The following is a 26612-nucleotide window of genomic DNA, read 5'->3' as shown; positions in this document are numbered from 1 at the left end:
TTTTCATTTATTTCTTATATTGCAAACATTTGCACTGTTATCAGTATTTGCACACTATTTTATATTATTTTTTAAAGTCATTATTCAATACATTGTTATTGTTAAACCTTTAAAGCCGGTCAGAGCAGCATGCTCGTTTTGTGTAACTATTTTTAAATCCCTGTAGAACCTGAACGCTAAGCTAGCACAATAAATTTTTTTCCATATGAAACCAGAGGAGTTGTACTTACTTCTTATGCCATCAGCTTGTCCTCGGTCACGGTTTCCTTCCACATATAGCTTTGCAAAAATTGCATAAAAAGAGCTTGCAGGAACAAAAACATAATATTCCAGAAACACTTTGCCGATCCGATCAGCTGTTCTTAACACTTCCCACATTGAAAAAGACATCAACGTGAACTATCGCAAGTGAGGTCATTTTTGCGGAAAATTTAGTTTTTTACTTGTAGGCCTTAGAATTGCACTGCTGGAAATAGTTTATTTTGATGCACATGCACATTCTTTGCAAATTTGCATCATAGGATTGTTTTTTTGTTTTTCCTGCAGTATATAAAAATTGCTGTATCTCCAAAAATAAAACTATGAAGACACTCAAAATAAATTTCCTGTTGTTGTAAACTATTTTTTGCAACTTTTTTGTATTTAAAGTTTTGAGGGATAAACCTCTTAAATTTCTCCAAGTAGAAATATATGTAAAAAAAACAAAAACGATTTTCAATTTTTTTGTAGTTTATTGCACTTTTTTGCAATTAATGTAGTTACTATGGACTTAATGCATACACATTATTAAAATATGGGCTATAACAGTTGTATTGATGTATAGCAACTTGAAATGCTCCCACAAATGGCACTACAGCATGTAAAAAAATAATATAAGCTCTGGCGGACGAAATAAATATCGTCAAATAATCGTGATCTCAATTTCAGTGAAAATAATCGTGATTATCATTTTTGCCATAATCGAGCAGCCCTACTTTATATGCAGATGCAAAAAACTGTGCTTTTACTTGGAGTCTAAACTTTTAGACTGCAGGATATGTGAATTTGGGTGACTCCTTTCTACAAACTTTTAATTACGAACAAACCTGAACGCATCCTGTGTAGACAGGCATAAGAGCGAGGCTGCCGGCAAAACTGTGTGGACGCACCTCTTCTCATTTCTCAGCTTTTTCATTGTTGATTCCTAGTCCCTCCCATCTGGGTTACTAGCTGAGGCTAAAAAACCCCAAACGCTTGATCAAAACGAGAAACCGCCAGTCAAGTTGGACTCACGATCCCCACAGGCTTTTACTTTGAAGGATTTTGCGTGTATCTTATCAGAAAACAGGCATAAAATGCAACGGGCGCTCTTTATTTTCACTATAGTTGACTTGTCCATGTTATTTTAAGAAACTTTGATCAGTTATTTTGTTTCTTCTTCTTATTTTTTTTAGAAGTAGGAGGAGCTTTTCACACTGATCACATCAGTGCCTCTGAGCATAGCCGCTGCCTCTTTGAGGAACACGCTTTCTTATGATGATGTCTGGCATTTTGACCCCTCAGTTAAATTTAACTTTAAATACATAATGTTAAGTACACCTATTGATATGATGATCAAATAACAGCGGTCTAACATGTCGCTACTGAGCTAATGAGTAGATTTTAATCTAAATATAAGAATGTATTAAGACTCACATTGAATCTTTATTTCATTATTCAAATTCATGTCTTCTTTTTTGTTTACCAATGTGTTAAAAACATAAAAAATTGAGTATTATATAAATAAAAAAAGCTCAAGTCACCGTGCAGCTCACACCTGGATAGGAGGGCAGTATTTTCTGGTTACCACAGCTTGACCAGATACGTAGTGTCATATCTTTATTTTATTTTATTTTTGTAACTTTTGAGTTCTTTGACTTGCTGTACTGAAGAGGAAAGGAGAGAGGAGTTGAGGCAACAGGCATTTAAATAAAATAAAAATAAATTGCTTGTCTTTTTTTCCATTTCGGTTTATTCTCCATTGTTTCTTCTTCTCCTGCTATCTATACAGCGCTATAACTTGACTCCATCTGTCTCACTCTCCTCTTCTTCCCACAAACAGGTAAAGACAGAGGAGACGTCTCAGGGTGAGGCGGGTGTACAGTGCGGCGCAGGAGGCACAGGAGCGGGAGGCTCAGCAGGAGACTCGACAGAGGCCAAAGGGACCCCCAAACGCCTCCATGTTTCAAACATCCCCTTCCGCTTCCGGGACCCAGACCTCAGGCAGATGTTTGGGGTAAGAACTGTTGGAGCCTCATTTTTAAGGTGGGGATCAATAAATCAGTCTAGACACCCTGCGTCCTCCATATAAGGGGCTGCCTCAGAGCGAATGACAAAAGAGTGAAACGCTCATAAAGAAAGGAGACTGATGGGTGTTCTCTTATCTGTGTCATCATGTTTGTATGAGTGTCAAAGTAGGAGGAAAGAAATGGAGCAGAGTTCAACGCAAAGAAATGCACATTAAAATGCAAATGTTGTCTTTTGTGTAACAGTGACCCCTAGTGTAAAGTAGCTTTAATTCAAATAGCTTATGGCCCTTAATGACTTTTATTAATTAAGCACAGAATCGTGAGATCCCTTATTGATATAAGATTGTTGGCTAATATTTCTTTCCTCAAATTTCTTCGCAGCAATTTGGGAAGATCCTGGATGTTGAGATTATTTTCAATGAGAGGGGTTCAAAGGTAAGTGCGCATCAAGCATCTGATACTCAATGCTGTGACCGGCTTACTGCTGAAAGATTTCCTGTGTAACTGTGACTATTTGTCATGTGGTATTAGCAGTCCGCGTGAGAAATCGCTGTTCCAGAACTAAAGTCATCTGTTTAACAGTGTCAGAATGAGTCCCGCAGATTGTCCTCTACCGGTCGGCAATCCCTTCTGACATGCCCCTCACTCACCATCAACCTCTCTAACCTCTGCTGCGTACCACAGGGTTTTGGCTTTGTGACATTTGAGAACAGCGCAGACGCAGAGAAAGCCAGGGAAAAGCTCCACGGCACACTGGTGGAAGGTCGTAAGATTGAGGTAATTTTGCTCTCTCCCTTTCTCTTCCTTCTTTTCTTGTCTCCTCTCTCTACTCCCACCATAATTCTGCTTGATCACTGACGTGCTAGCTAGCTCCCATCCTCCCTTTAGTGATATGCTCTGATGCAGCCCAGTGGTATCCCACACCGGTCCTCTGCAATATGTTTCTTGTTTTTAAAACCCAAAAGACTTGATTTATTATTTTGATGTTTTGTTTTTGTGGTGGGAATGATTAGGGGTGCAAGAACACTACACTAAGGCATGCTGGGTACTTTTCCTCTGAAGTGTTTCCCCCCCTGCCCTCTGTATATTAACCTGTTGTCTTTTTACCTGCCCCCCTCAACCGATGCACAACTTGCAGCCACGCTAACGTTACAACTTCTCGTGCAACAATTGGAATGAGATTTGTGCATTTTGCACCGGAGGGCACAAGTGGAACGCAGTGAAAGGACGATGCATGGCAGATTGCTGTCAGATGCTCTTATTTTTCTCCCCCAGCATAGAGAAATCCTTCTGTATTCCCCTCTCCCGGTGCTGTAGCTAAGTGGTTGTGACAGCTTTTGGCTCCTGATGCAACAGCAGCATGCTGGGAATCACAGCAACACTGACGCATGCTCACTTTATGGAAGTCTGGGTTCTTTCTGATGAAATGTACACTTGATTTTATTTATTTTCTGGTTTTTGTGGTTTGAGGTTGTGTGTTTTTTGTGTGACATATTCTTTCCCATGTTTTACCTGAAGCATGTTTTTAGTTTTTGAATTGAGTTTTTCTTTTTTTTCCTTCCCTCTTTATTTTAATTGGGGTTTCAATCAGCCAGTTATCCATATTGGATCACTTGACTTGTGCCATCGTAAGCCAGGATTTGTGCATGGGCTTACTGTGGTGATTTCCTTGTGACGAGTATGTATGTGTGTGTCTGTCTGTGTGTGGGTGTGTGCAAGGCAGTTCCTGCATGATGGATGAGGCTGGAACCTTTTTAGTTATGTACTCTCAGTTCTGCTGCAGTGTGGTGGAGAATGAGAAACATCCACCTGCATCCACTGGTACAACATTATATTCCCCTCCGCCACCTCCACCTTCAGTCAGTCAGCAAGCTGAATGGATACTGATGGAGCCAGTTTACCATGCATCAGTTTTTCCTTTTGTATATCAACAACCTGTGCCATTCCTGGCATCGCTTTAACCTGATTCTGTGACTCTTCCCAGATTTTTGCATGATGTAAGTCACTTGTCAAACAGCAAGACATCTTTGTTTTCAGTCGTCACTCTGCATGTGTTTTGTTGAACTCCAGTAGCAGCGATGGCCTCGTAGTGAGTCACGTATCAGCCGCATGGTGGGTCAGCAGCAGGAGTCTGTAGAGCAGCCTCTCTCTTTCTGTCTGTTTATGGTGCATGGGCTTGAAGACAAAAGGCTGGCGCAGGACAAACAGTGGATTTGTGTTTATACATTCTTCCAGCCAAGGAAAAACGGCCGGACATTTCTATTTCAGGCAATGCTCTCTGGCAGTTCTCCTTTCTCGCAGATGTCGCTGCAGTAACTCACGCTTCAACCGGTCGTATGATTTCAGAGTTTGTTGAAGTTTGTTTTCAGAGACAAATATGGTAAAAGAGCAACAGTGAAATCTCACATTTCTTTTATAATTCAGAAACTCTGAAATATAGGCCTGTGCGACTGTTTAGACATAAATATTTCACCATTACGTGTGTGACTAGAGTTTACTGCTATCCAGTGGCCTGGGTTTAGCTGATGTAGATTTAGTTGTGCATGATTTATATTTTAATCTGGTAATTTGGAGCCTCGCTGAGGCAGTACTGCTGACAGCTGGATGTTTATTCTTGCATGTTTATTATGTATGGCTATTTTGTTGAATTAGTTGTGGTGACGGGCTGTTAATTTACTTGTTCGGTTGGCATGAACTGAGTTACACCTGAGTGCTTATAGCTTGTTTCACTTACTGGGGGAAAAAGGCTTGATAGCTGAACTCCTAGACTGATTTTGACTCAATGATTGATAAAGGAATGCTGTACTGTACTCGAGTGCTGGCTTGTTTTTATTCTTGGTGCATGCAAGTGGAATTGGGTAGTCTTATTTTATTTCCTTTTTGTTTTCCTACTAGCTCCCCATAGTGTGCATGTATGTGGATTAAATGAAAGAGAGTAGAAACAGAGTTGTTGTACTTAAAGTTACACTGTACTTCTCTTTGTCTGGAATAAAACTCTGCGCTTTGAAGAAGTCAGTTTCCTGTATGCTTCCAATGTATCCATGTAAGTGGCCCAACTACAGTTCTCTTTGTCTATACCTGCTTCTTCCCATCTCATCACCATTTACTCTATATATAGACCATTGAGTGCTATAGGCCTATATATAGTTGTGACAATGTGGATCTTGTACACACTTTCAAACATGCGCATCTTCATCTATCCATGGCTGTCTTTCTGATTGTGTGTATGCCCTGACATAAAGCAGCCCACACTCCAAGCATCTGTCTGACTGTACCATTTTGGCTGTCATTAACGTGTTGTTTTATCTACATTTTAGTCACATGTTGTACGTGCTATCACAGATTTATTCTACTTGTAGTTAGTGGCTGTAAGCGGAGTTGATTCGGGTCCAATCATAGTCTCAGTTCCAGTTACAGAAAAATTAAAGGGAGCCTTTTTCTTATTTTCTGTCTCTAAAGGTAGATGCTTATGTTAAACATAGCTAAAATTTCAGATAATAAGGTTTAGTGTCATCCCTGCGCATACAAGTCCTCTCAATGCTTACTGTTCAGATATTTGTTTGTTTTTTAATTGTCTTTGATCTGTATGTTGTCAGCCAGGAGCTTATATCCTTATATGGTCATCTCAAGCAGACCACTGCTGTTTGGGAGGGGCAGCCAATCAGATGAAAGTCAGCTTACAGGGATAGGATGAATAAAGATAGGGCTGGAATAAAATAAATATGGTAGAGCTTGGAATGAACATAATGGGTCCACTTTATTTTTAGGCTGGTGTACACATCTGGTGTGCGCCTCGCACATTTTGAAACAATGCAGCTGTCGTAACTGTGCTTCTGGCTGATGATTGGATTCTGCTCTGTGTGAACAACAGCTGCTGGTCACACAGAGCAATTTTCATTTGTTCAGGGAGCTAAGTTTTAATGTTTCCTTCTTTGTTTATTTATACGGGACCGTCTGAAGGTGAAGATGTATGATGCTAGGCTATTAACTTTTTGATTAATCCTAATAATCATGATCGAAGCACACTTTGATCGCACACTCAAAATTAAGTTGTTGCAAGTATCATATTTTACAGGTCTTCACACATCCATAGAAGAAATGGTATTGAGACAGAGACCATGTTGGACCCTGCAAACTCCCATTCACTAACCCTCGCTCTAGAATTGTGCGTTTGCGATCGATCTGTGTTGCTGGAGTGTTATGGGAAGTGAAGGCTCCTCCGCGGCGCAGAGTTTTAGTCAGATATAACACAAGAGCACAGAATGGCTGACACGTGTGTGTGTCTCTCTGTGCCACGAACGGTGCAGCTTTGCATGCAAAGTAGGGACTCGAGTCGGGGGTGCAAGCGAGCCCGAGGAGTGTCGTCATCGCTGCATGGATGTGTGCGGGTGAAAAGGGAGGAGAAGCAGTTGTGTCTGTTTCTGCATGCCTGACAACGCATATTCTCACCAAACGGTGCTGCTGCCACACGCTCCTCTAACAGACACAGTTGGGCCTTCAATCAGTTGTTTCCCCGTGAGAATTTCATTTGAATGAACTCGAATGCGAGTCACAGGATCAGCCACGGTCTGATTCGAAGGCTCACCTGTCATAGATGACCACGGCCCCCCACCCTGCACGTACGCGCACGCACGCACGCACGCACGCACGCACGCACACACACACGCGCACACACACACACGCACACACACACACACACACACAGTATTTGATCTGTTATTTGAGCTTTCTGTTACTGCATGAGTCACCGCGGCCAAGATTAATGAATGAAATGTGAGCGTGTCCGTGTGTGTTTACGAAGAAAGCGGTTGAAAGAAACGGGGAAAGAGAGTTTGCACTTTGCCCTTTTCAACCCTTGATCTGTCGCTGTGTGTCTGCTCTGTTCTTTCTCTTCAATATCCCTTCATTCTCTTTTCGCCAGTCACGTTTGTCTTTCTGTCATTTCGTATTGATTAGTTTGGAATAGACGAAAAGATGTTTGGTCGGTTTTCTTTGTTTTTTTTTTCCTTATTTTATTTTATTTTATTTTATCATCCATCTAGTTTTTCTTGTTTGACTGGCCTTCAGTGTGCTCTTTTGTGGTGACTGGATAAAAGTGGAAATTATAGTCACTCAGTGTCCAAACACACATTTCTTCCTTCTGTGGCGTAACTTTGCTACACAAGAATCAGTCCATTTCTATCCAAAAATGTCCCTGCTTGCCCTTTTGACTGGAAATAGACCCAGGCAGCAATAAACTGACTTTTGCTATTCTGCTCTAACGATGGAGGGTGGTGTTATTTGGTGTCTTCTTTTCTTTTCCTTGGAGGTGTTCCATTTGCTCCTTAGTTATTTTGTGGCTAAGGTCCCCCTCCCCAGTTACCTCCATTCTTCTGGACCATGTTCTCTAGAGCGCCGAACACCTTGCTGCCACGTGTTTGTTGTTACAATGGTGAGAGCATCGAGAGCTAGCATCCTCTCTCCTTTCCCTTCCTCTTTCTCTCGTACTCTGCTCTGAGCTCTAACTATGCTGCTATCAGGTTTGGGGCAAAAACAGGTGGTGGTTGGTGGGGAGGGCGGGGAGGGGCATTTAGGTTTCTTTTGTTCCTGGGATTATTTGTTCCTTTATTTATTATATTTTTTCTGTTTCCCTGACGACTTCTGTGTGTTGTTGTCAGTCTCCACGGTAACCACTCGCTGTTTCTACGGTAACGGTAAGTTGTGTACAAACATCTATCACTAAAATTGATCCCCTTTCCCACCCACCCTTCAAATGGGTATTTATCTATTGTTACATTAACACTATTAATCTTTACATTTCTCTATACCGATGCTTTTAATGCGATAGGCCCATGCAGTGTGAGGCCTTATTGGTATTGTGTCATTTTTCAGTGCACACTGCAATATCACACACACACTCACACAAACAGACTGACACAGTATCTTCCAACAGACCTGATCTTTTTTAGCAGTAATATTTCCTCCACATGGCCGCCCCCCACCCCCTCGCTCCCTCCTCCACCACGTCATTAACACCTCACTGGGAATGACCGAATGTAATCACCCTCCTCTTTTATTGCAATGACACGGCTATCTACAATCCCATCTTATTAATTCTCCATTGGACTCAATGCATATAGCATCCATTTCTTGATTAATAAAAAAGAAATCAGCAGAAATGAAACAAAGCTTTGCTCCCTGTGCTGCCTACGATCGCTTTGACTGAATGCAGAACTTGCAGGGCAATTTAAGGCTACCCTGGTTTTCAAGTTTTTGTTTCTTTTTCTTTAATTTCTTTTTTTAAATTTCACCGGTCTGTCTGCTTTTCGGGGAGAGCACATTTATCAGATATTTGCCAATTGGACGCGGTGTTTTGAAAAATTATTTGCCGCTCACACAGGCCGAGGCCTAATGCTGAACATGTGGCGAGGCAGGATCTTGGCATATCATACTGCAGACAGTCGCTATGCCAGGAGAGCCCTTTCTGTGTTTACTGCCAAGGCAAAGATTTCACAAATGTACATACCGAGGCTAGCACACTGGCTTTGCCTTGACGTTAAAAAAACAATTGGAACAATAAACATATATATATATTGGGATGTTTTCTTCAATTGATGTACAAGTAAAACCATTAGGAACCATCCAGACACAGTTGCACCAGTTTTTCATACAAGTTTGGCTGGAAAGTTTCTTATTTCCAGTCCAGCAGTTGAATAAAATGGGTTGCACCATTAAAACTTGTTACTATCCAATTAAGACCTGTTAGCCTTTTTCAACAGGAACTTCACAGATGTTTGTGATATACCTTTGAAAGTTTGCAGTATGTTGTTTTTCTTGTGAACACTTCACACACGAGGTAGCTGGAAGGGGTTTTTGCAGTTAAACTATATATCAGATGATGCCACAGCAGCAACTGGAACAGACTGAAAAACTGAGGACATTCCACACCATTCTGTATAAACCCTAGAGATGCTTGGGTTTTAAAATCCCAGTAGATCAGCAGTTTTTGTGAATTCCTCAGCCTGCCTGGCACTAACAAGCATGTCACATTTGAAGACACTTATATCACATTTCTACCTCATTGTGATGCTCAGTTTGAACCAGCAGGTAACCGTGACTATGCCTAAATACATTAAGTGCTGGTTAGATTTTCCATTAAGGCCAAATAGGGCCATAAGTGAATTATTTCTTAATAATTAAGTAAGCTTAATTTCCTCATATTAAATTCTGACTGGAGGCATCGCCCCCTGCTGGCCACTGGAAAGATGCACTTGGTTTCACTCTTTTGGTTGGTTCTGTTACTCAACAGCAATGCCTGGGAGTGTTTAGCTGTGAATGTAGTGTTTTATTCTATTTAGATTTTAAATGAAACCTAAATAAGAAGTAGTTTATTTGGTGCAACTCATTTTAAAGTGACTGCCTTCAATAAACTAACAACAACAAGTTTGAGTGAATGAAAAGCTGATGCAGCCCCCAGCTTGTTATCACTTACTGAATCAGCGAGTTTTGTGTAACCATATGCATCTCTAAACCGATATGGGGTTTACCTTGCTGTTTTTTGGGTCTCTATTATGCTGCCTTTTCTTTTACTTTTCTTTTTTGTTCCTTTGGTTTGGTTTTCTTGTAGTGGACTGTCTGTGTGTTAGTAGTTGTAGTAGTAGTCATAGTGTACTGGTCTTTCAGTTTGTGACACACAGTCTTAATGCCTGGCATAGTGTCTCGTGTTTATTTTATTTCTCTCCTTTTTTGGGAATGAGGATTGCTCTCTCTCTCTCTCTCTCTCTCTCTCTCTCTCTCTCTCTCTCTCTCTCTCTCTCTCTCTCTCTCTCTCTCTCTCTCTCTCTCTCTCTCTCTCTCTCTCTCTCTCTCTCTCTCTCTCTCTCTCTCTCTCTCTCTCTCTCTCTCTCTCTCTCTCTCCTCCCTCCATCCTTTGGTGCTCTGTTTCTCAACCCACCACATACAGTGAGATTTTTCAGGAGAATGGTCACCAAAACTGATTGCTTTTTTTGAATGATGCACCTTGGTATATATATATGTTTTATTTTAAAGAGTAATTGTTTTTAGTTTGTTTTTTTTCTGTGTGTGTGTTGCTCATGTAAAAATTTCTCCCTTGTTCTCGTTTTTCTTCACTCCATCTTTTCGTTCTCCTGTTTATTTCGTACATGGACTGGCTCTATCTCTTTACTCCTCACTTTTGCATCCCGTACTCTTAACCTCCATCCTTGTCTCGTACGTGTTTGGTGTGGGAGTGCTGCGATTGTTTTGATTGGTCTCTATGCTGCATCCGACGCTTGCTGATTGGCTGAAATTTTCCTTTTTTAAAATGTTTTTTTATTTTTTTTTTAAAATTTTGTTCATTCTTTTCTTTTTTTAGTTTGTTACTCACTCTTGGTCATGTGATGCGCCCGTATTTGGCTGCGTGTAATTTCTGTGTTATATGATTATTAATTTTGTCGAACAAATGTTTTTTACCCCACTCTTTCTCCCCCTCTCTTTTGAATTTTATTTTTAAAACAATTTTCTTTTTAGGTACGTAAACCCCACAAGTTTGGTTTCATATGGAAATGTGACTTTGTTTTTGTCTGGTTTTACTGTCCGGGTCCGACTGGGAGGGCAAAAGTGGGCTGAGAAAGGATGAATGTTTGATTAATCATTAACACTTAAGATTTGCCTTCCGTATTGGTCTCTGCTGATTTGCATGTGTTTCTGCCGATCGTTTACCCAGTTTCATTAATTGCGCATGACACAAACCACACAAACACACACACAAAATAGCTATATATTTAGATTTCTCATGCAATGTCATGCACATAATGGAAAAACGAAGATTTGTCTGCCCTATTGGATGTGATACAACCAGTATTTGTATTCCCCGACTGATTTGGCTGTGCTTCCTTTATGTTTCAGATGCAAACACCCTGTGATTGCTTTGGTTGCTAAGAGATTGATGCATTTCTCGGCGGGTTTTCATGGTTGTCTGCAAATGCTGGCTAACCACCAGCTACGTGGTAGTTAAACTTGAAAAAGTGCTAATCGGAAATGGCAAAGTTTTTGCCTTCATGCAGCAACAAACACGTTTCAAAAGGTGTTCAAAACTTTTTGAACTGGGAAATGCTCATTTGTCTCCTGTGAGTTTGGCTGTGAGACGGTTGTGGATCTAACTCTAGGCCTTATTGGCCTGATCCTACACTGCCAACGTGATTGTCACATGTCCAAAATGGCAGACAAGTTAACGTCACATGGTTAGAGGTCACATTTCTTGCAAAACCTCAGTAAACAAATAGATTATTAGAGTAGCTTAAATGTTCCGTTGCTACAGGGTAAAGGCCTTTGCACACAGCATATCCATCCAAATATATTGTGCTAGATATCTTTTAGACTCGTCTATTCATAATTGAAACGTTCACACCGACCGCGTGATTTCACTGGATGAATTTGAAGCATTTTTCTAACAGTGACAAATCAGATCACTGTATTTGGCAAAAAGTGCACTGTAGGTCAAAAAGCACACTGATACTGAATATACATATAGTAAAAAGTTTTGTGTCGCTTTTTTTTGCAGTGCGCTCGCTATATAATGGCCTTAAGTGTAGTGTTACCTTCAGGCTTAAAGCCTCTGGGAAATTTTCCCTCTTGTAACACAAACGTTTGCATAAATTTGATTCATTGACTAAACTGAGATTTCAGAATGTTTCCACTCAGACACCAGCACACAGTTGTGTGAGAGAGGTAGCCGGGCCTGGCTAATTGAATCATTTGCCACTGACCTTGTCATTTGCAATGAGGGAAAAATGAGGTAAACCTCATTTCCATTTGAATGAAGCTCTGCAGATAAAGAACATGACTCACCGAGAGGGGCGATGCGAAAGGCAGCCTTAATGGTCTTATAAATTGGAGTGAAGCGTGCATGCGCACACAAGCACTCTCATTCCTCAAGCTCTCTCGCTCTCTCTCTTTCTCACACACACAAGCAGAGGCTCTTCGCTGGGCAAAAGGTCATTAATCTTTAGCTTGCCACACAGTCAAATGTGCAACTTCAACAGCACACTTGGACAGTATGGGTTATTACAGGGAGCTACAATCTCCCTCTCTTAAAGCCCATCAAAGGAAGATGAGGATAGATCAAGGGACCGGAGTAGAAGCCTTTGAAGCTCAGAGAGGAGATTATCAGCCGTCTTGGATTGAAAGGCCGGAGCATTAGTCTGAAATGTCAGCGAGCATGCACAGAACACGCACGCCCCTTTAAAAAAAAAAGAAGAAGAAGAAAAAGCCACAGTACTTGCCAAAAAATAAGTACAGCTCAGTTTCCTTTGCTGTATCCCCACCCCTGTTTATGCGCACATCAACAATACAACCAGTGTCACCAGTGGCACTCCTTGTATCTGTTCATAGCGAATCACTAAATCTCTACTGGGCAACCTGCTTTTTATTGCATGATGACTAAAAAGTCCCCTAACAATCTCCATCCAGTTATACACACAGACATACACGTGCTACATAAACAAGAGTCAGCAGCCTCGTCGCTGATGAAATGCAGCAGCACTCACTTTTATTTTCCAGCCTGTGATGTTGTGTTTCATTATTCTGCAGAGGCAGATTTCTCTATAATGTGCACAATATTTAACATGTGGTGCCAGCAGAAGAAAATATTGTTTGACCTTCAAGGGTGCATTTTGATGATAATTATTATAATAAAGAAATGTGGCAGACTAGGAAAGGCTGATTGGGGGAAGAAGATAAGCTACAATGTTGGCACAACTAAATTGCTTAACCATAATCCCAAATGACACCGCTATTTCCTTTTTAATAACAAAGTCAGCCACACGATGAGCAGAGACTATTATAATAACTCAACACAGCAGCAGGCTTTTTCAATCTACTGTACAAAACACCACGCATATCAGCCCTGGCCTTGAGATTTACATTTCAGACTATGTGCTACTTTTCCTCTGCTGAGCTGTTGTGTCTGTGCCTCTGACTGTTGGCTCCTCCATCCCCCAGGTGAATAACGCCACCGCCAGAGTGATGACTAACAAGAAGATGGTCAGCCCTTATCCTAATGGAGAAGCTCTCAGCACACTACCCTATGGTAACACACACTGTGATGTGCACAAACAATGAACCCAAGCCTGTCTAAAAATACAAACATCATAGGTACATGCGGAGAATAGTTTATAGCTTCGCAGTCCATTAAGTTCATTTCCAGCTCTGCGTTCTTATTCTTCTTATTCTTATTCTGGTTTTTAGTCCATTTGAATCGGACTCTGGCACAGTTTTCTTACTTGTTGCGGGGTCGTTTGAGCAGATGCGAACAAATTGGCACTCGGGTATAGACCAAAACAACTGCACCGAGACGCATCAGAGGTGGTGGTCTGTATGGTTTGTTTACAGTGTGAAAGCGAGCTGAACCAGCAACCTGCAAGTTTGAGTGATAGCGAGGTATGCTTTGCATTCTGGGATGCAGCAGCTACCATCAATGCACAGAGTGTACAAACGGTCATTGCGAGCTAGCAACAAGCTGTAAAATGAATCCATATTCCCCACGTTTACTTTTGTTTCTCCTGCCTCAGACACACCTGATAATCTGACTGAACGTGGTTTGTAGTGATGCATTTTTTTGTAAAAGAAACCAAACTAAAGGGAAAAGCTACAAACTCATTAACTGATTCAGATCAAACTAAACAAACTGCAGGTGTGAAAACACTCGGAGCTCTGCGTCATTCACAGTTCACAAAAGAAACTTTAATAATCAAAATGTATTTTATAATCGGTCCTGGTGCAGTCGGTCAGTTCATCCAAAAAAAAACGAATAACACAAGAATTGTATTCTTTATGTTTTGATTGGTTGTCGTTGCAAACAGGAGGTTTGAATAGCAGCTTCTTCTCGTAGATTTACCAGCAACTGATCTTTATAGCAAGCAACTGATGACAGCAGTAAAAGGGAATATCAGAACATATCCACAGTACACCATATGTAATATACTGGATAAACCATTTTTGCTGTAAAAACAGATGGGGTACTGTTATCATACCGTAAGTGCTTCTACAAGGTCGCTGAGGGGTAGCACTATGCATGCGACAGGCATTAACACTTTAAAGACAGCTCCTGTTTATCATTTGCTCTTTCCCTTCTCTGTGTGACTATTAGCAGGGTGGAAGTTGAGTCCTGTGGTGGGAGCTATGTATGGACCAGAGATCTACGCAGGTAAGGCCCATCTCTGTCTCTTCAAGCCACACTAAAAATGGTCTGTCTGGCTGTAGAGTGACAGCCCCACTTTACATTTTAGTCACACTGTGATTGTTAATCTGTATTAATGCACTGCTCACCCAGCATTCTTCCTCACTGACAGTTTTATTGATACAGTCCTCTGTGTTATAGTTGGAATGTTCCTCTGCCTTTCTTTCAATTTATTCCGAGTGTCACTTTGTTTTATATACTGTCATCCCATTTCCTACCTGGGTTGTCATCTTTCCTCCTTTAATCCTCTCCTGTCCTCTTTATCTGCTTCCTCGCCTACAGTTCCAGGGTTTCCCTACCCTACAGCAGCAGCAGCAGCCACAACAGCGGCAGCGGCATTTCGCGGTGCCCACCTCCGGGGCCGAGGCCGGCCCGTCTACAGTGCTGTGCGGGCCGCTGTGCCGCAGCCTGCCATCCCTGCCTATCCTGGGTGAGGATAACCTGCCTCTTTATAAACAAGAGCTGTTGCTGTTGAAGCTCATTCTGGATATAGAAAAAAAAATCAGGATCTGTTTTGTTTAGTGCTTCGGTAAATCCGCCGAGCATCACCTCATGAGTCATTTTCCAAATTCTGTTTGACCAGGTCTCTGCTTAACACAGCTGTGCTCATTCACTCCTCATGCTCAAACATTATTCACACTTCACTCTCTTCAGCAGTCCAACTGGCACATTGTCAGTCCGTTTACAAGCTATTCAGTGGAGTGTGACACACTGATGGGATTGCACCATTGAAGCCTCATTTGAATAAACACATAGATCCTACCGTCAGCAGATTTGCATAAACACACACGGACCACATGCAGACATTATACAGCAGCAGTCACCTTGCGCACAGATTTGCTTTAGATTATTCACGTTTACCATGATTTGTTTTTGCGTTTTTTGTTCCCTCGGTGTGTGTGCACTGTGCATGTTGTTGCTGTGCTGCGATGATTGGCTAATGGGGGTTGCGACTGCGATCGTATTCAGTTCAAAGCCAAATTGACCGGTGGCTTGTCTGTACATGACATTTAAATAAAGCGAAACGAGATGAAATTGTGCGTGGGGTGGGTGAGGGATGCAGGAAATACCTTCTCCATACGTGCTCCACTGAAAACTACACCTCCCAGACATCGTTCCTCATAAAACGATCTATTCAAAATGGCCTTTATTGGCCAGATTTTCTACTCGCTGGGGAGCAATAGCCGTTTATGGTCTCATTTCAGTTCAATAACCTTTATGTATTAGCCCCACGAGTGTATTGTTTAATGTTTTTGAGATGCAGTTGTGGAGCTTAAATGGAACTTGTATTTCCTCTGCATGCTGCATGGGTGTGAAATAACTACTTTTCTCTCTCTCTCTCTCTCCCTCTTTCTTCCCTTTTCTCCCTCTCTCTACCTGATCCCTCTTTTTCTCTATTTTGCTGTGTTGTGACCTCCATCCACCCTGGGTTTCTGGGACCGTGCACCACTCTGTTCGCACTGCACCCTCCACTTCCTGCTCTTCTTCCGCTCTGTCCCCCCCTCTCTCTCTCTCCCCCTCCCATGTTCTCCTCCTCCTCTCAGCGTGGTGTATCAGGATGGGTTTTACGGAGCCGCAGACTTATATGTAAGTAAATTCACCTCCAACCGACACACCATCTCTGTCCCTCCCCTCACGGCTTTCTCCTGCTCTTTTTTTTTTCTTCTTGGGGTGATTCTGCATGTGTGTCCGGTCATGCGCTGCACAGAGCTGCCTCCATAATGGTGAATGGTGAGAACTCTTTAGAAGCACGACATGCCACATACCTGCACAAGGTCCTTTGTCTTTTGTGCATGAGCGTTGTTTTTCGTCGACAAACGTGCTGGTTATCACACAACTGAGCACCAGCTGTGTTCATTTAAAAATGAAATAAAACTGAATAAATGACATCGTGTGATGGGATCCACAACACCACTACAAAGGCTGCTCTGTAGGCGGATGCGGCAGCGTGCGTCAGTGAATGAGTGTGTGCGTGCGTGTGTGCATCCAGGTTGACAACGGTTGTTTCTGTTCTCTCTATAGACTAGTGTTTCAGGACTCAGTCCTTAGTCCCAGATTGCCTCAGGTAGGGTCAACTCAACACCAAACCCTGAGTGTGCATTGTTTTACTGTACTACCTCCTCTGATCTTATGAATCATCTTCTGATCTGATCTGGAACATGTTGTCTTTTAGTTGTTTTAAAAATTACCGCTGCTTTGAATTTTGCTTTATTCTTTTACTAACTCACTGATTTTTCTTTTTTGTTCTTGCTTTTCCAGTTGTGGGAAAGAGCTTTGTTTTTGTTTTGTTTTTTAACTAAAAGTACTAAATTGTATGGAGTGCTTTTCTTCCTGCTCAAAAGAGAACCTGGTCTCTTTTGTCTGGTTGGCTAGTTTTGGTGGAAAATGACACCTGCTCTTATTTTGTTCTCGTGTTGGAAAAGATGGCAGTATGCATACAGTTGTAAAAGTTCTGGTCAAATGTTTGCATTCACTTGTCAGACACACTTATATCACTGCAGTTTGGGCTCCTTAATTATTTCTACAGCTGCTCTTTATTTGAGACGGCAGGAAATCGACTTTTTATGTCACTTGAAAAACAAGTGAGGGTTTTTTTTAATGTTCTTTTTTAGATCCCTCAGTAGATACAAGGACAACTCAGACTGGTCAAAAATAAGCTACAAAAGCTGACTGTATTTTTAGTAAGTATCAGTGGCCTACAGTCATGTAGAAAAGAGAAGTTTTCACTCGGTGCAGTCCTGTGAAGAAAACCGCCAACTTTAGCAATAACTGGATCATTTTCTGTTTGCCCTTAGCTGTTTACTGAGATCAGGCTCTCACATCGTCGTGGAGGAATTTTGGCCTGTTTTTCTTCACAACGTTGCTTTTATTCGTCTAGATTTGCAGGCGTTTTGCTCATACTTCTTTTTTTCAGCCATTCTGCTGATTTGCTCCTTTTCCTGTGATGAGTGACTCTGTGACTCCACGGTGCAAAGAAACCCAATTCACAAAACGTGGTGCTGTGGATTATGGCCAAAAATCTATATGGAGACAAAGTTGCCTCAAAAGGTTTACAAACGTGCACAAATGAGTGATTTGTGTTTAACTGTTGAGGACTCACAAGCACGTTTCAATCCACACACAAATACAAAGCAATCTAACTGGGATGTAACACTATTTCACAAATGCATAGACCCAAACTTTGAATATCATCACATGATTGGCATGAGGGCCTGTGCAGACTCATCCATGGATAATTTACATCGCAACACACCAACTACACGTGCGCCCAGAAGCATAACAGGTATAACTTCTCGGCCAGCGGCTTATAATCCAGGCTTTAATGGAAGCATAACACTGAACATTTCACAGCACTGCATAGAGTCCAGTAAACAACGCTGCTTTTCACATGACTGTACAGTACAGGTTAACCTCATGAGACTGACTCGTGCTATTTTGAAACCAGAGGCAAGGGCTGAGGCGTGCACTGAGCATGCTCATATGGTAGCAATGTCCCTTTTTATTTATTGTTTATTTTAATCTACTGAGGCCTCTAATTTACTCAGTGAAAATCATGCTGAATCTAGTGATTCAGATCATAACTCAGCAGGAAGTGGTTTGCTGAGATTTCCCCCTCCACATCACCACCAAGCAGACATCTGGTTGTCCTGTGCTTCTGTTTTTTGACCTGGCATCACTCGTTTTTTTAAGAAAGTTTGACCTAAAATGCAAATAAAAGAGTGCAATGATTTGTAAATGATTTAAAAGGAAACCGAGAGATGTAGTTTGAAAAGTTTGTAGTTTTGAATTTTAGGCAAGAAACTTTTCTGTTTTGTTTTGGAGCAGGTACAACAAGTGATTGGAAAAATTGTGTAACGCTAGAAAACCAACTAAAGGAATATCTCACAGCTAACGAGGTAGATTAGTGGCTTAGTAAGTACAGCATCTGTCGAGTAATTACTCAGTATATGGTGCAAAATGTAGTTTAAAGCATACTCGGAGCTCGACGTGGCCCACTAAGCCACTAATTATGGTTCATAGTACATCCCTCTGGTGCTAAACTGACCTCCCTGCAGTCCAGACACAAAACATTTTTTTTTTTTACAGGACAAGGTGATGCAGCATGGTGCAACATTCCCCAGTTTCAGTATTTCATGTTTTGTATCGAAAATAAGCCGTAAATGATTTACAAATCATTGTATTTTGCACCTTTTCCATAAGGCGGTGAATGCAGATACTCTAGTGCTACTTTGTTTCAGAAATGTTGTTTTAATATATGCTTTCACATAATCAGGTTTATTTAAACTTGGCTGCAGAAATAATTGCCCCAGTACTGCTTTAATATACCATAGATGTCTTTTGCAAGTATATCTAAACCTTTGACTGTACTGCGTTTTCCAAAAACTAAAACACAAACTATATTTCCAATTGGATGCTACCATATTATTATTATTATTATCAGATTATCATAAACTCGAAGTTCCTTGTGTTGTAATCTTTTTGTTTCTAAATCTGAGGCTGTGATTTTACAGCAGTGTCCCGTGAACGTTAGTCAGTGCCCTGAAAGCCTTCTGCCCAGAGGGGGCTCAAGCTGAAATGGAGAACATGGTCTCTTCCTGAATTAACTGCACACCCCCAGGATGATTATTGAAGCATGTGCTGATCAGCTGCTGCATGCCGGCGTGCTGTTTTACTGCTCCTTCTTTCCCTCCACTTACCCAGAAAGCCTTGCTCTCTCCCACTAATAAACATTTTGTACCCCACCTGCCTCCCTCTGGTCCGTGTCTCGTAGCCATCGCTGAGAATGCTGGGATGTTTCTGTTGTGATTGGATATTCTCCATTCTGATCAGGTCCAAATGCAGTGGGATTGTTTTGTTTCTTTTTATTTGTTTTTCTTTTTTTAAGGAGGTCTGGATTGTAATTTTGGGTCATGCATGCAGTCTCAGTGCAAGGAGATGATTTTAGTGTCAGTCTAGGCTTGTGTGGGTGTGTCAGTGTGTGTGACCTTTTTGTTTCCTTCTTTTTTCAGTCTTTCTCTCTGTTGTCTTTGTTCTAAATCCATGCAAAAGAAACACTTCTAATAACAAATATTGTTTTTGTCATAAGCAAATACTCTCCATCACCACTGGAAATGCAACACTAGCATCCGTTAGTGTCCTTAGAGCTGTAGGAGTCCTCTTGATGTATCTGTTCATTACTTTAATCTTCCCAAGACACTGAGGTTTCTATACGGCCTCAGATGTGTGCGCATTTTATCTTCCACTACTTGTTTTTTTTACCTCCCCCTCTCCCGTAGCGGTAATAATACAATCTAACTCGACTTCGACAGTCCAATTTCCTCTCCCTGTCTCACTGATAAAACATTTCCTCCATCACGCCCCACCACCTCCTCCTTTTCCCCCTATGCATATGCAATATACTGACACAAACTGAATGTTTATCGTAGACGATAAGAAAGTAATTGTGCTCTGAATACACAGAAGAAAGTATTCGTAACTTCTGCACCAAATGTCAGTTTGTTGCATCTCTCCCGCCCCTCCTCCGTGACACACCGTAGCTCAGGTATCTTCCTCCTCAGAGGCGTGCGAGTTAGCTCTGCTGTATGTGTCTCTCTCAGGGAGGCTACCCGGCTGCTGCTGCAGCCGCCGCCGCCGCTTATCGCTACGCCCAGCCTGCGGCTGTAACCGGGGCAACCGCTGCAGCTGCTGCCTACAGTGACAGGTGAGGTCAAGGCAGGACACAAATATACACGTAGACACGCTAAACTGTACGGCAGAGCTCCCGAGGTGAAGCGTTAATATTCTGAAAGGCTCTGATCCTTCATTGTGTTTTAGGGGCTTTTTTATTTATTTTTTATTTTTTGAGTAAGAGAGAAAACTTTTAATCGAGTTTGGGGATTTAAGGTTCACTTATGTTGGATAACAGTTTGATAAGATAACAGTAAGAGTTGTATGTAATCTTGTATCTGAGGGTTTTTGTCATTGGGACGCAGTGGGGGGAGCATTTGCACTTTCAAGCCAATGTTTGCACAATGTGTGGCTCCTTATGTGCGCAGGAGAGCCAGAAAAGATGAAAGAGGGGAAAGAATAAAATGTTGACATGAAGAATTATCATTTGACTGTACCAGGACTTTCCCCTCATCCGCTTTTCATTCATTTAATTTTATTAGAGTTAATCGAATTCTGCAGGCTGGTTAATGTCAGGCAGCGCACAGGTATTGCATGGCAGGACGCTGATTTGCATTAGCTGACGTGCTGTTGGCCTATGCGAAGCTTTTAACTGGATAGAAATAAAATATATTTTAAAGTGTGTGATGGATTAATGCTGCTGTTGCCTGGGTTGTAGCACAATGAGGAAATAACTTCGATATATGACTGAAAATGGGCTCTTCTACAGATGCTCATCAACCAGTTTTATTTTTGTGCGTAAAAAACGTAATCGTCCACTTCTGTTTGTGCTGAAGCAACTGCAAAAGATGCATTTATTCTTTCTGTGGATTTTAAACCTGCGTTTAAGTTTCAAAATTAGGCCGCCTGCTAGGGTTCAAAGGGAGATTAGAAAGGAAGCTCTCCAAAACAGGACAACAGCAAAGTTCATAGTTGCCAGACTTATTTTGACCTTGTTAAGTAATCTCTTGTGTTTTTGTTCCCAGTTATGGCCGGGTGTACACTACAGACCCATACCACGCTTTAGCTCCGGCGGCTGCTGCTTACGGCGTGGGAGCCATGGTGAGTAAACGGACACAAGCTCTACAACATAAGTAGAACAGTAGGGAGGGAATAATGGAATAACTGGGTGTGCGACACATTATGTTCAGTTTAGTTCAGTTTTGTTTATGTAGCACCAGCTCATAACAATCTATTGATGAGGCGACTGTTGGAACAAAGAACTCCCTGTTTAAAGGAAGTGGGGGGAGTGTGAAGTCAGTCAGCCAGCAGTCTGAGCCTATAGCAGTATGACCCTGATGGTTCAGGGTCACCTGATCCACCATGGCTGAAAGTTTGAAGACTAATCTTAACAAGAGTCTACCAACTCCAAAATAGGAGCTGGTTCAGCAGCAGAAGGGCCTGAAAGCTGAAGCTTTGCCTCAAATTCTACTTTTAGAAACTCTAGAAACACCAAGTTAGCCTGCAGCATGAAGGTCATGTGGTGTACTGGGAAAATGTGATAGTATATGGCGTTATTTTCGTGCCACTATTCTGAGCGCACGTAAAAAAAAGTTTGCAGGTGCAAGTGTTGCATTTTGAGGAGAAATTTATTTTGAGCGAAGAAAAGCTGAATTTGAGTGAACAAAATTCATTGCTGCGTGCAAAAAATGTATTTCAGTGTTTGCTATTATCCACACACACACACACACACACACACACACACACACACACACACACACACACACACACACACACAATAGCAGCTCCTCTCGCTCAGTTTTTGTATTTGCGCTTGCTCGCAATGTGTTGCTCACGCTCTCAACATTTCTGCCTGTGCGCGTTCAACTCTTTCTGAACACTGTTATATTTGTGCCACAAAAACCAGCCAATCACAGACTTGGATGCAAAAATATCTGATTGGCTGTTCTGGTCTCCAATCAGCTCGGAATGACGAAATGCAATATCCCAGAATGCATTTCATCCAAAGCTCAAACGAGGCAGTGGCAGAGGAACACAAAGTGGCGGAGTTTGAAATATTACTCTTTCTGGGTCACAAAATAAACTTTAAAGATATTTTCATGTGAGAATGTTGCTGTGTAAACTTCTAATATCTGCTCGATTTATCAAGACATCACATATTTGCAAAAGTGCTCTAAACGTTTTCAGAGATGCCTGAGTTCTGGACGAAATACAATAAATTTCTCCTCAAAATGCAACACTTGCACCTGTAAACTTTTTTTTACGTGCGCTCAGAATAGTGGCACAAAAATAACGCCATAATAGTATGTCTTTAAAATAAGATGGGTCCTGACTGTTAAAGACTTTGTGTGTCAGGAGAAGGACAAATATTATGTGCCTTTTCTTGTCACTGCAGTGTTTTGGATCAACTGAAGGGTTTTGGATAAGATAACGAAGTTATCACGATGCAGTGATTCTGAGATATTTGACAAACATCTGTGTAAGTGAACAAGAAAAACTCTTGGGGAAAAAAATGAGGAGTTAGATATTTAATCTGTACGTTGTGGCGTCAATGTGGACTCTTTTTTTTTTTTTTTTTTTTAATAAAAATTTTGCAATTCAATTTATTAGCTATTTCACTTTGTGAGTTTGATAAAAGCCTCCATGAGGAAGCTAGAATCAGGGACTCTGAGGTGTGATTGGTTGGGAGAATCATCAGCTGTATTTTTTAAATAAAATATTTTGATATTTGAAACCAGCTATAAAATGTGTTGCCCCCCCATCAAGACCATAAATGGGTTTTATTTTTAAAGAGAGCATCAAAATGTGTAAGTGTTGACAGTGAAATATTGTAGTTTTGATGATAGCATTGTGTGGGTTTTTTTGACCGTGGTAATCATGAATTGAAAATCCTACGTCGTGACCTCACTCGACTTTTTTCTCGTCCATCTTTTTGCAAGATGTCGCGCCGCATTTATGTCACTGAATTTTTCTGAAGAACAAATAAATGGAGGCGTTTGCGCTCTTGGGTGAATTCTAGTCCAGTCAGTACGTTTCTTGTAAGCGGTGTAATAGCAGCTTTTTATAGATGCATTCAGCACTTTTTTCTTCTTCTTAAATTATGTGTATATGTCTACTTTCATGACTCTGTTGTCCCTTCTGTGTCTTTCAGGCCAGTTTATACCGGGCTGGATACAGTAGGTTTGCTCCTTACTAAAACCACAAATCACATCCAAGGAATTTCACTTTGGTCCAAAACCCTTTTTCAGGCTCTTTGCTTGGCAGGAGCTCCCCTACATTTTTTTCTGCAGGCAGATTATAGCAACAACCCCTTTTATTATTTTCTTTTCCCTTTTTTTTGTCTTGTGGCGAGAGAAGTCATTGCCACATCATCAACTGAAACTCAGTTCCTGTACTTTTGTGTCCGTCACTGACATGGAAACGATGACAAAAACCCCCAAAACAAAAAAACTGCCAGGAGTGTATCCCTTGTATAAAGAGCTGGAGCAACAGGACACAGTTTGGGATGCTTTTTTGTTAGATTTGTTTTTGTTTTTTTAAGAAAAAACACTACAGGACCTGGAAGGAGACAGACTGCTGTTGTTCCTATGACATCCTGCACACTACAAAATCTTTTTTTTTTTTTTAATTTTTTTTGTCCCTAAAAATATCCAGACTTCCAGTTTATCCACTGTCCTGTCAGACCTAACCACACACACACTCTTACATTAAACACCAAGTATAGATTCCTCTACACTTTCCTTTAGTGTCAGACTTCACTAAATGATACTAGAAAAAGGTACTTCTGTTTTTAAACACTACGTTGACATAGAGCTGCTCCCCCCTACATCCCTCTGATGTTAGTATCATGTAATACTGAAAAAAAAAGAAAAGAATCAAATTCAGAGGATGTAGGAGCTATTCTTGTTTTTGCCACGCTGGAACATCCAACTTTCAGCTGGAGGAAACTTCTGACAGAAACCACTTTTTTTGTTCTCTTAATAACTTCGAACTTATATGGCATGTCTTTGGGGGGGGGGGGGGGGCATTTTTCTAACGTTTAAAACGTCCTGGCCAAATGTAAAAGGAAACACAAAGAGACTGTTTAAAAAAGACAAGGAAAAAAAGGTCTTTTTTTTTCTGCAGTACCTCGTTTGTTTTGCCTGCCGCAGACGTGTCATCATGTCGGGAAAAAACAAACAAAAAACACCACGTGGCTCAGTGATTTTGAGTTTTTGTCCTTAATGCTCGCCTGCACATACTCCAGTCATTACTGCAAGTGCAACTCCAACATGGAGACATCACGACCGTCTTTTTAAAGGCCTCGTCCTCAAGTCTGCTTCTTCCAAAAGGAGAAATAAAGGACTCGTTTCTATCTCCTAAACCGTCAGACGTTCCTGCCGATCACATCAAAAAGATCCACAGGACACGAGTGGAACTAGCTTCAGCACCCGCACCACCCGCGTTGGGAAACAAATAACCTGTCAGTCGAACGGACGCCGATCCCTCCTGGCCGTCGTTCGGGAAATGGTGTGTGATCTCGACTCGGCAGAGCAGAGAGTGCAGGGAAGCACAGAGACGGGATTCATTATCGGTTTTGTTTCTATTTATATGCAGTGTTTTCACTAGGTTTTCACATCATTATGTAACTCTTAGGCCCCTCATCATGCTCTCTGGGATGGTTCACTCTGAATACTTTCAAAGCTTTCCTGGTGCACCTGAAGGCACAGCAGGACCTGTATGTGTTGCATCTGCATTTACTCTCACGTGGTTGTTGTCGTTATTGCTATTATTTGCCTTTTTTTCAGTTCCAAAGATTTTCAGAGGAAAGCACATTTCTTTTTTTTGTGTGTCCTTGTGTATTTTGTTTTTATTTTTGTGTTTTTCTGCCTTTACTTTATTCTTTAGCTGTAATTTTTATTTTTTTTAATGTGTGGGTTGAAGCTGTACAGCGTCGTAGCAGCACCCCTGGGAAATGTCATAAAAGCAATGTCTGCAAGACAGGGAATACACCTTTAATCCAGCCTGCAGAATATAATGACACTGCTGGGTTTAATTTGGTCTTAAGTGTCATTTATTAGCTTTTCTTTTTTTTTCTTTTTTTCTTTTTTTGCACTAACACATGAGCACACAGTGCAGATGCAGAGGTGTTTGCTGCAGACAAGGGAAATCAGAGCAGATGGAGTCATGAGGGATGCACGGAGAGGCAGGTAGACCGAGAGGATATTTCAAAGTGCATTTTCCTGAAGGGCCAAATTAAAAAGTAAATTAGGAGGGGAGGGTGGGGGGCGGCACGATGTCAAAAGGGGTCCAGAGGCCCAGCAGTGTTCACCTTTTTTTTTTTGAACAATGAAACAATGTGTGGGCGGTCAGTGAAGGGACTTTGTGGCAGTGTTGGTGAAGGTGAGAAGCTGAGCCATTAATCATCAGCTGACAGAATCACAGCGTCCCCCACTGTCTCTCCCTCTCACTCTGCTCCTTTCTTTGGGGGGAAGGCGGGGTAGTACAGTGCAAGGACAGGGTGGGTGGGGGGGTATTTTGTTTTTGTATGATTGTGAAACTGTGTGCAGTGGGTCCAATGAGTATTTTTGATGAGCATTACCTCCTTGTTTTTTTTGTTTTTCTTACAAGTATTACCACAAGTGTTGCTATGCATGCATGCTTTTTGCGAGAGAGGAAGGGTGTCGAGTCTTTCTTTTCTTTTTTGTGCATGAACTCAAATCGCAGTGCTGGAGGAGGAAGACGAGGTGGAGCGTGGCGTGTTTACACAGCGGGGGGAGTAAGAAAGAGAGAGAACCTGGGATGATGTGTGATGCGGGGTGACAGCAGTGACTGCTGCTCTCGGTTCAGGCCCTGCACAGTGTCTGGATTGTGGGGGAGGGTTGGGGGGGGGCAGTCCAGTCCACTTCAGTCCACCTGGGTTATCTATGCTCTCTGCTGTGTGGTCCTCATGGTAATCACCTGTCTGTCCCCCCTGTGGTTTTTTTTTTTTTTTTTTTTAGATTAAAACCCTTAAAATGTTAAGAGTAACAGCATTAGTCCACCCCGGTGAAAAGCTTCTGCGCAGAGCCGTGTTAGTGTTGTTATTATTATGAACCTGCCCACAGAGATGCTCATTTAGAAAGCTCTCCGCCTCGCTCATCCAGCTGGCAACAAGCTGCAGTCACGGCGCCGTTGTTGAGCAGCGACCGCGGCGCAGCTGCTTTCACTCGCTTTTTTTGGTTTGTTTGTTTGTTTGTTGTTGTTGTTTTGGTTTTTTGCCTCCTCTAATTGGGAGTTAATCCTATTTTGAAAAGCTGCGAAGTAACCGCACAGGTGCGCTCGAGGAACACGGACTGAAAACAAAAGTCATCCTCAGCTGCTGGCTGCCGATGCCCCCCACCCCACACCCCGACTCCCTGCACTGCACTCAAGAAGTCAGCCCAGTGGGAGTTTTTGTACAGCAGTTTAATAAATGGGTTTAAATTGCATGTGAAGTTTTTTTCCCTTTCCTCCTCCCTGTCACATGCTCTCAAAGGCTCATTTATCCAAGTGATTTTTTT

The 26612-nt window shown here is 41.7% G+C and overlaps 1 protein-coding gene across 11 annotated transcripts in view; it reads left to right on the top strand.

The window, feature by feature from the left end:
- LOC113021216 (RNA binding protein fox-1 homolog 2-like) overlaps positions 1-24259 on the top strand; it is a 51715-nt gene extending 27456 nt beyond the window's left edge. For 6 of the 11 annotated variants that reach the window (XM_026165728.1, XM_026165727.1, XM_026165724.1 and 3 more), the window contains 10 exons: positions 2081-2254; positions 2649-2702; positions 2952-3044; positions 13248-13335; positions 14395-14451; positions 14767-14914; positions 16029-16071; positions 20082-20185; positions 21117-21192; positions 23243-24259. In XM_026165728.1, coding sequence (XP_026021513.1) covers positions 2081-2254; positions 2649-2702; positions 2952-3044; positions 13248-13335; positions 14395-14451; positions 14767-14914; positions 16029-16071; positions 20082-20185; positions 21117-21192; positions 23243-23287 — 882 coding nt within the window. In that variant the 3' untranslated portion in view covers positions 23288-24259. Of the gene's footprint in view, positions 1-2080; positions 2255-2648; positions 2703-2951; positions 3045-13247; positions 13336-14394; positions 14452-14766; positions 14915-16028; positions 16072-16506; positions 16550-20081; positions 20186-21116; positions 21193-23242 lie in introns of those variants that run through there. The other 5 variants (XM_026165734.1, XM_026165726.1, XM_026165725.1 and 2 more) reach the window with 5 other exon arrangements.
- Positions 24260-26612: the final 2353 nt, after the last annotated feature.

This window comes from Astatotilapia calliptera, chromosome 4 (assembly GCF_900246225.1).
Source record: "Astatotilapia calliptera chromosome 4, fAstCal1.2, whole genome shotgun sequence".
Lineage (NCBI taxonomy): Eukaryota > Metazoa > Chordata > Actinopteri > Cichliformes > Cichlidae > Astatotilapia > Astatotilapia calliptera.
The sequence above is the reverse complement of the archived record's forward strand: the minus strand, read 5'-3'. Positions and strand labels throughout refer to the sequence as shown.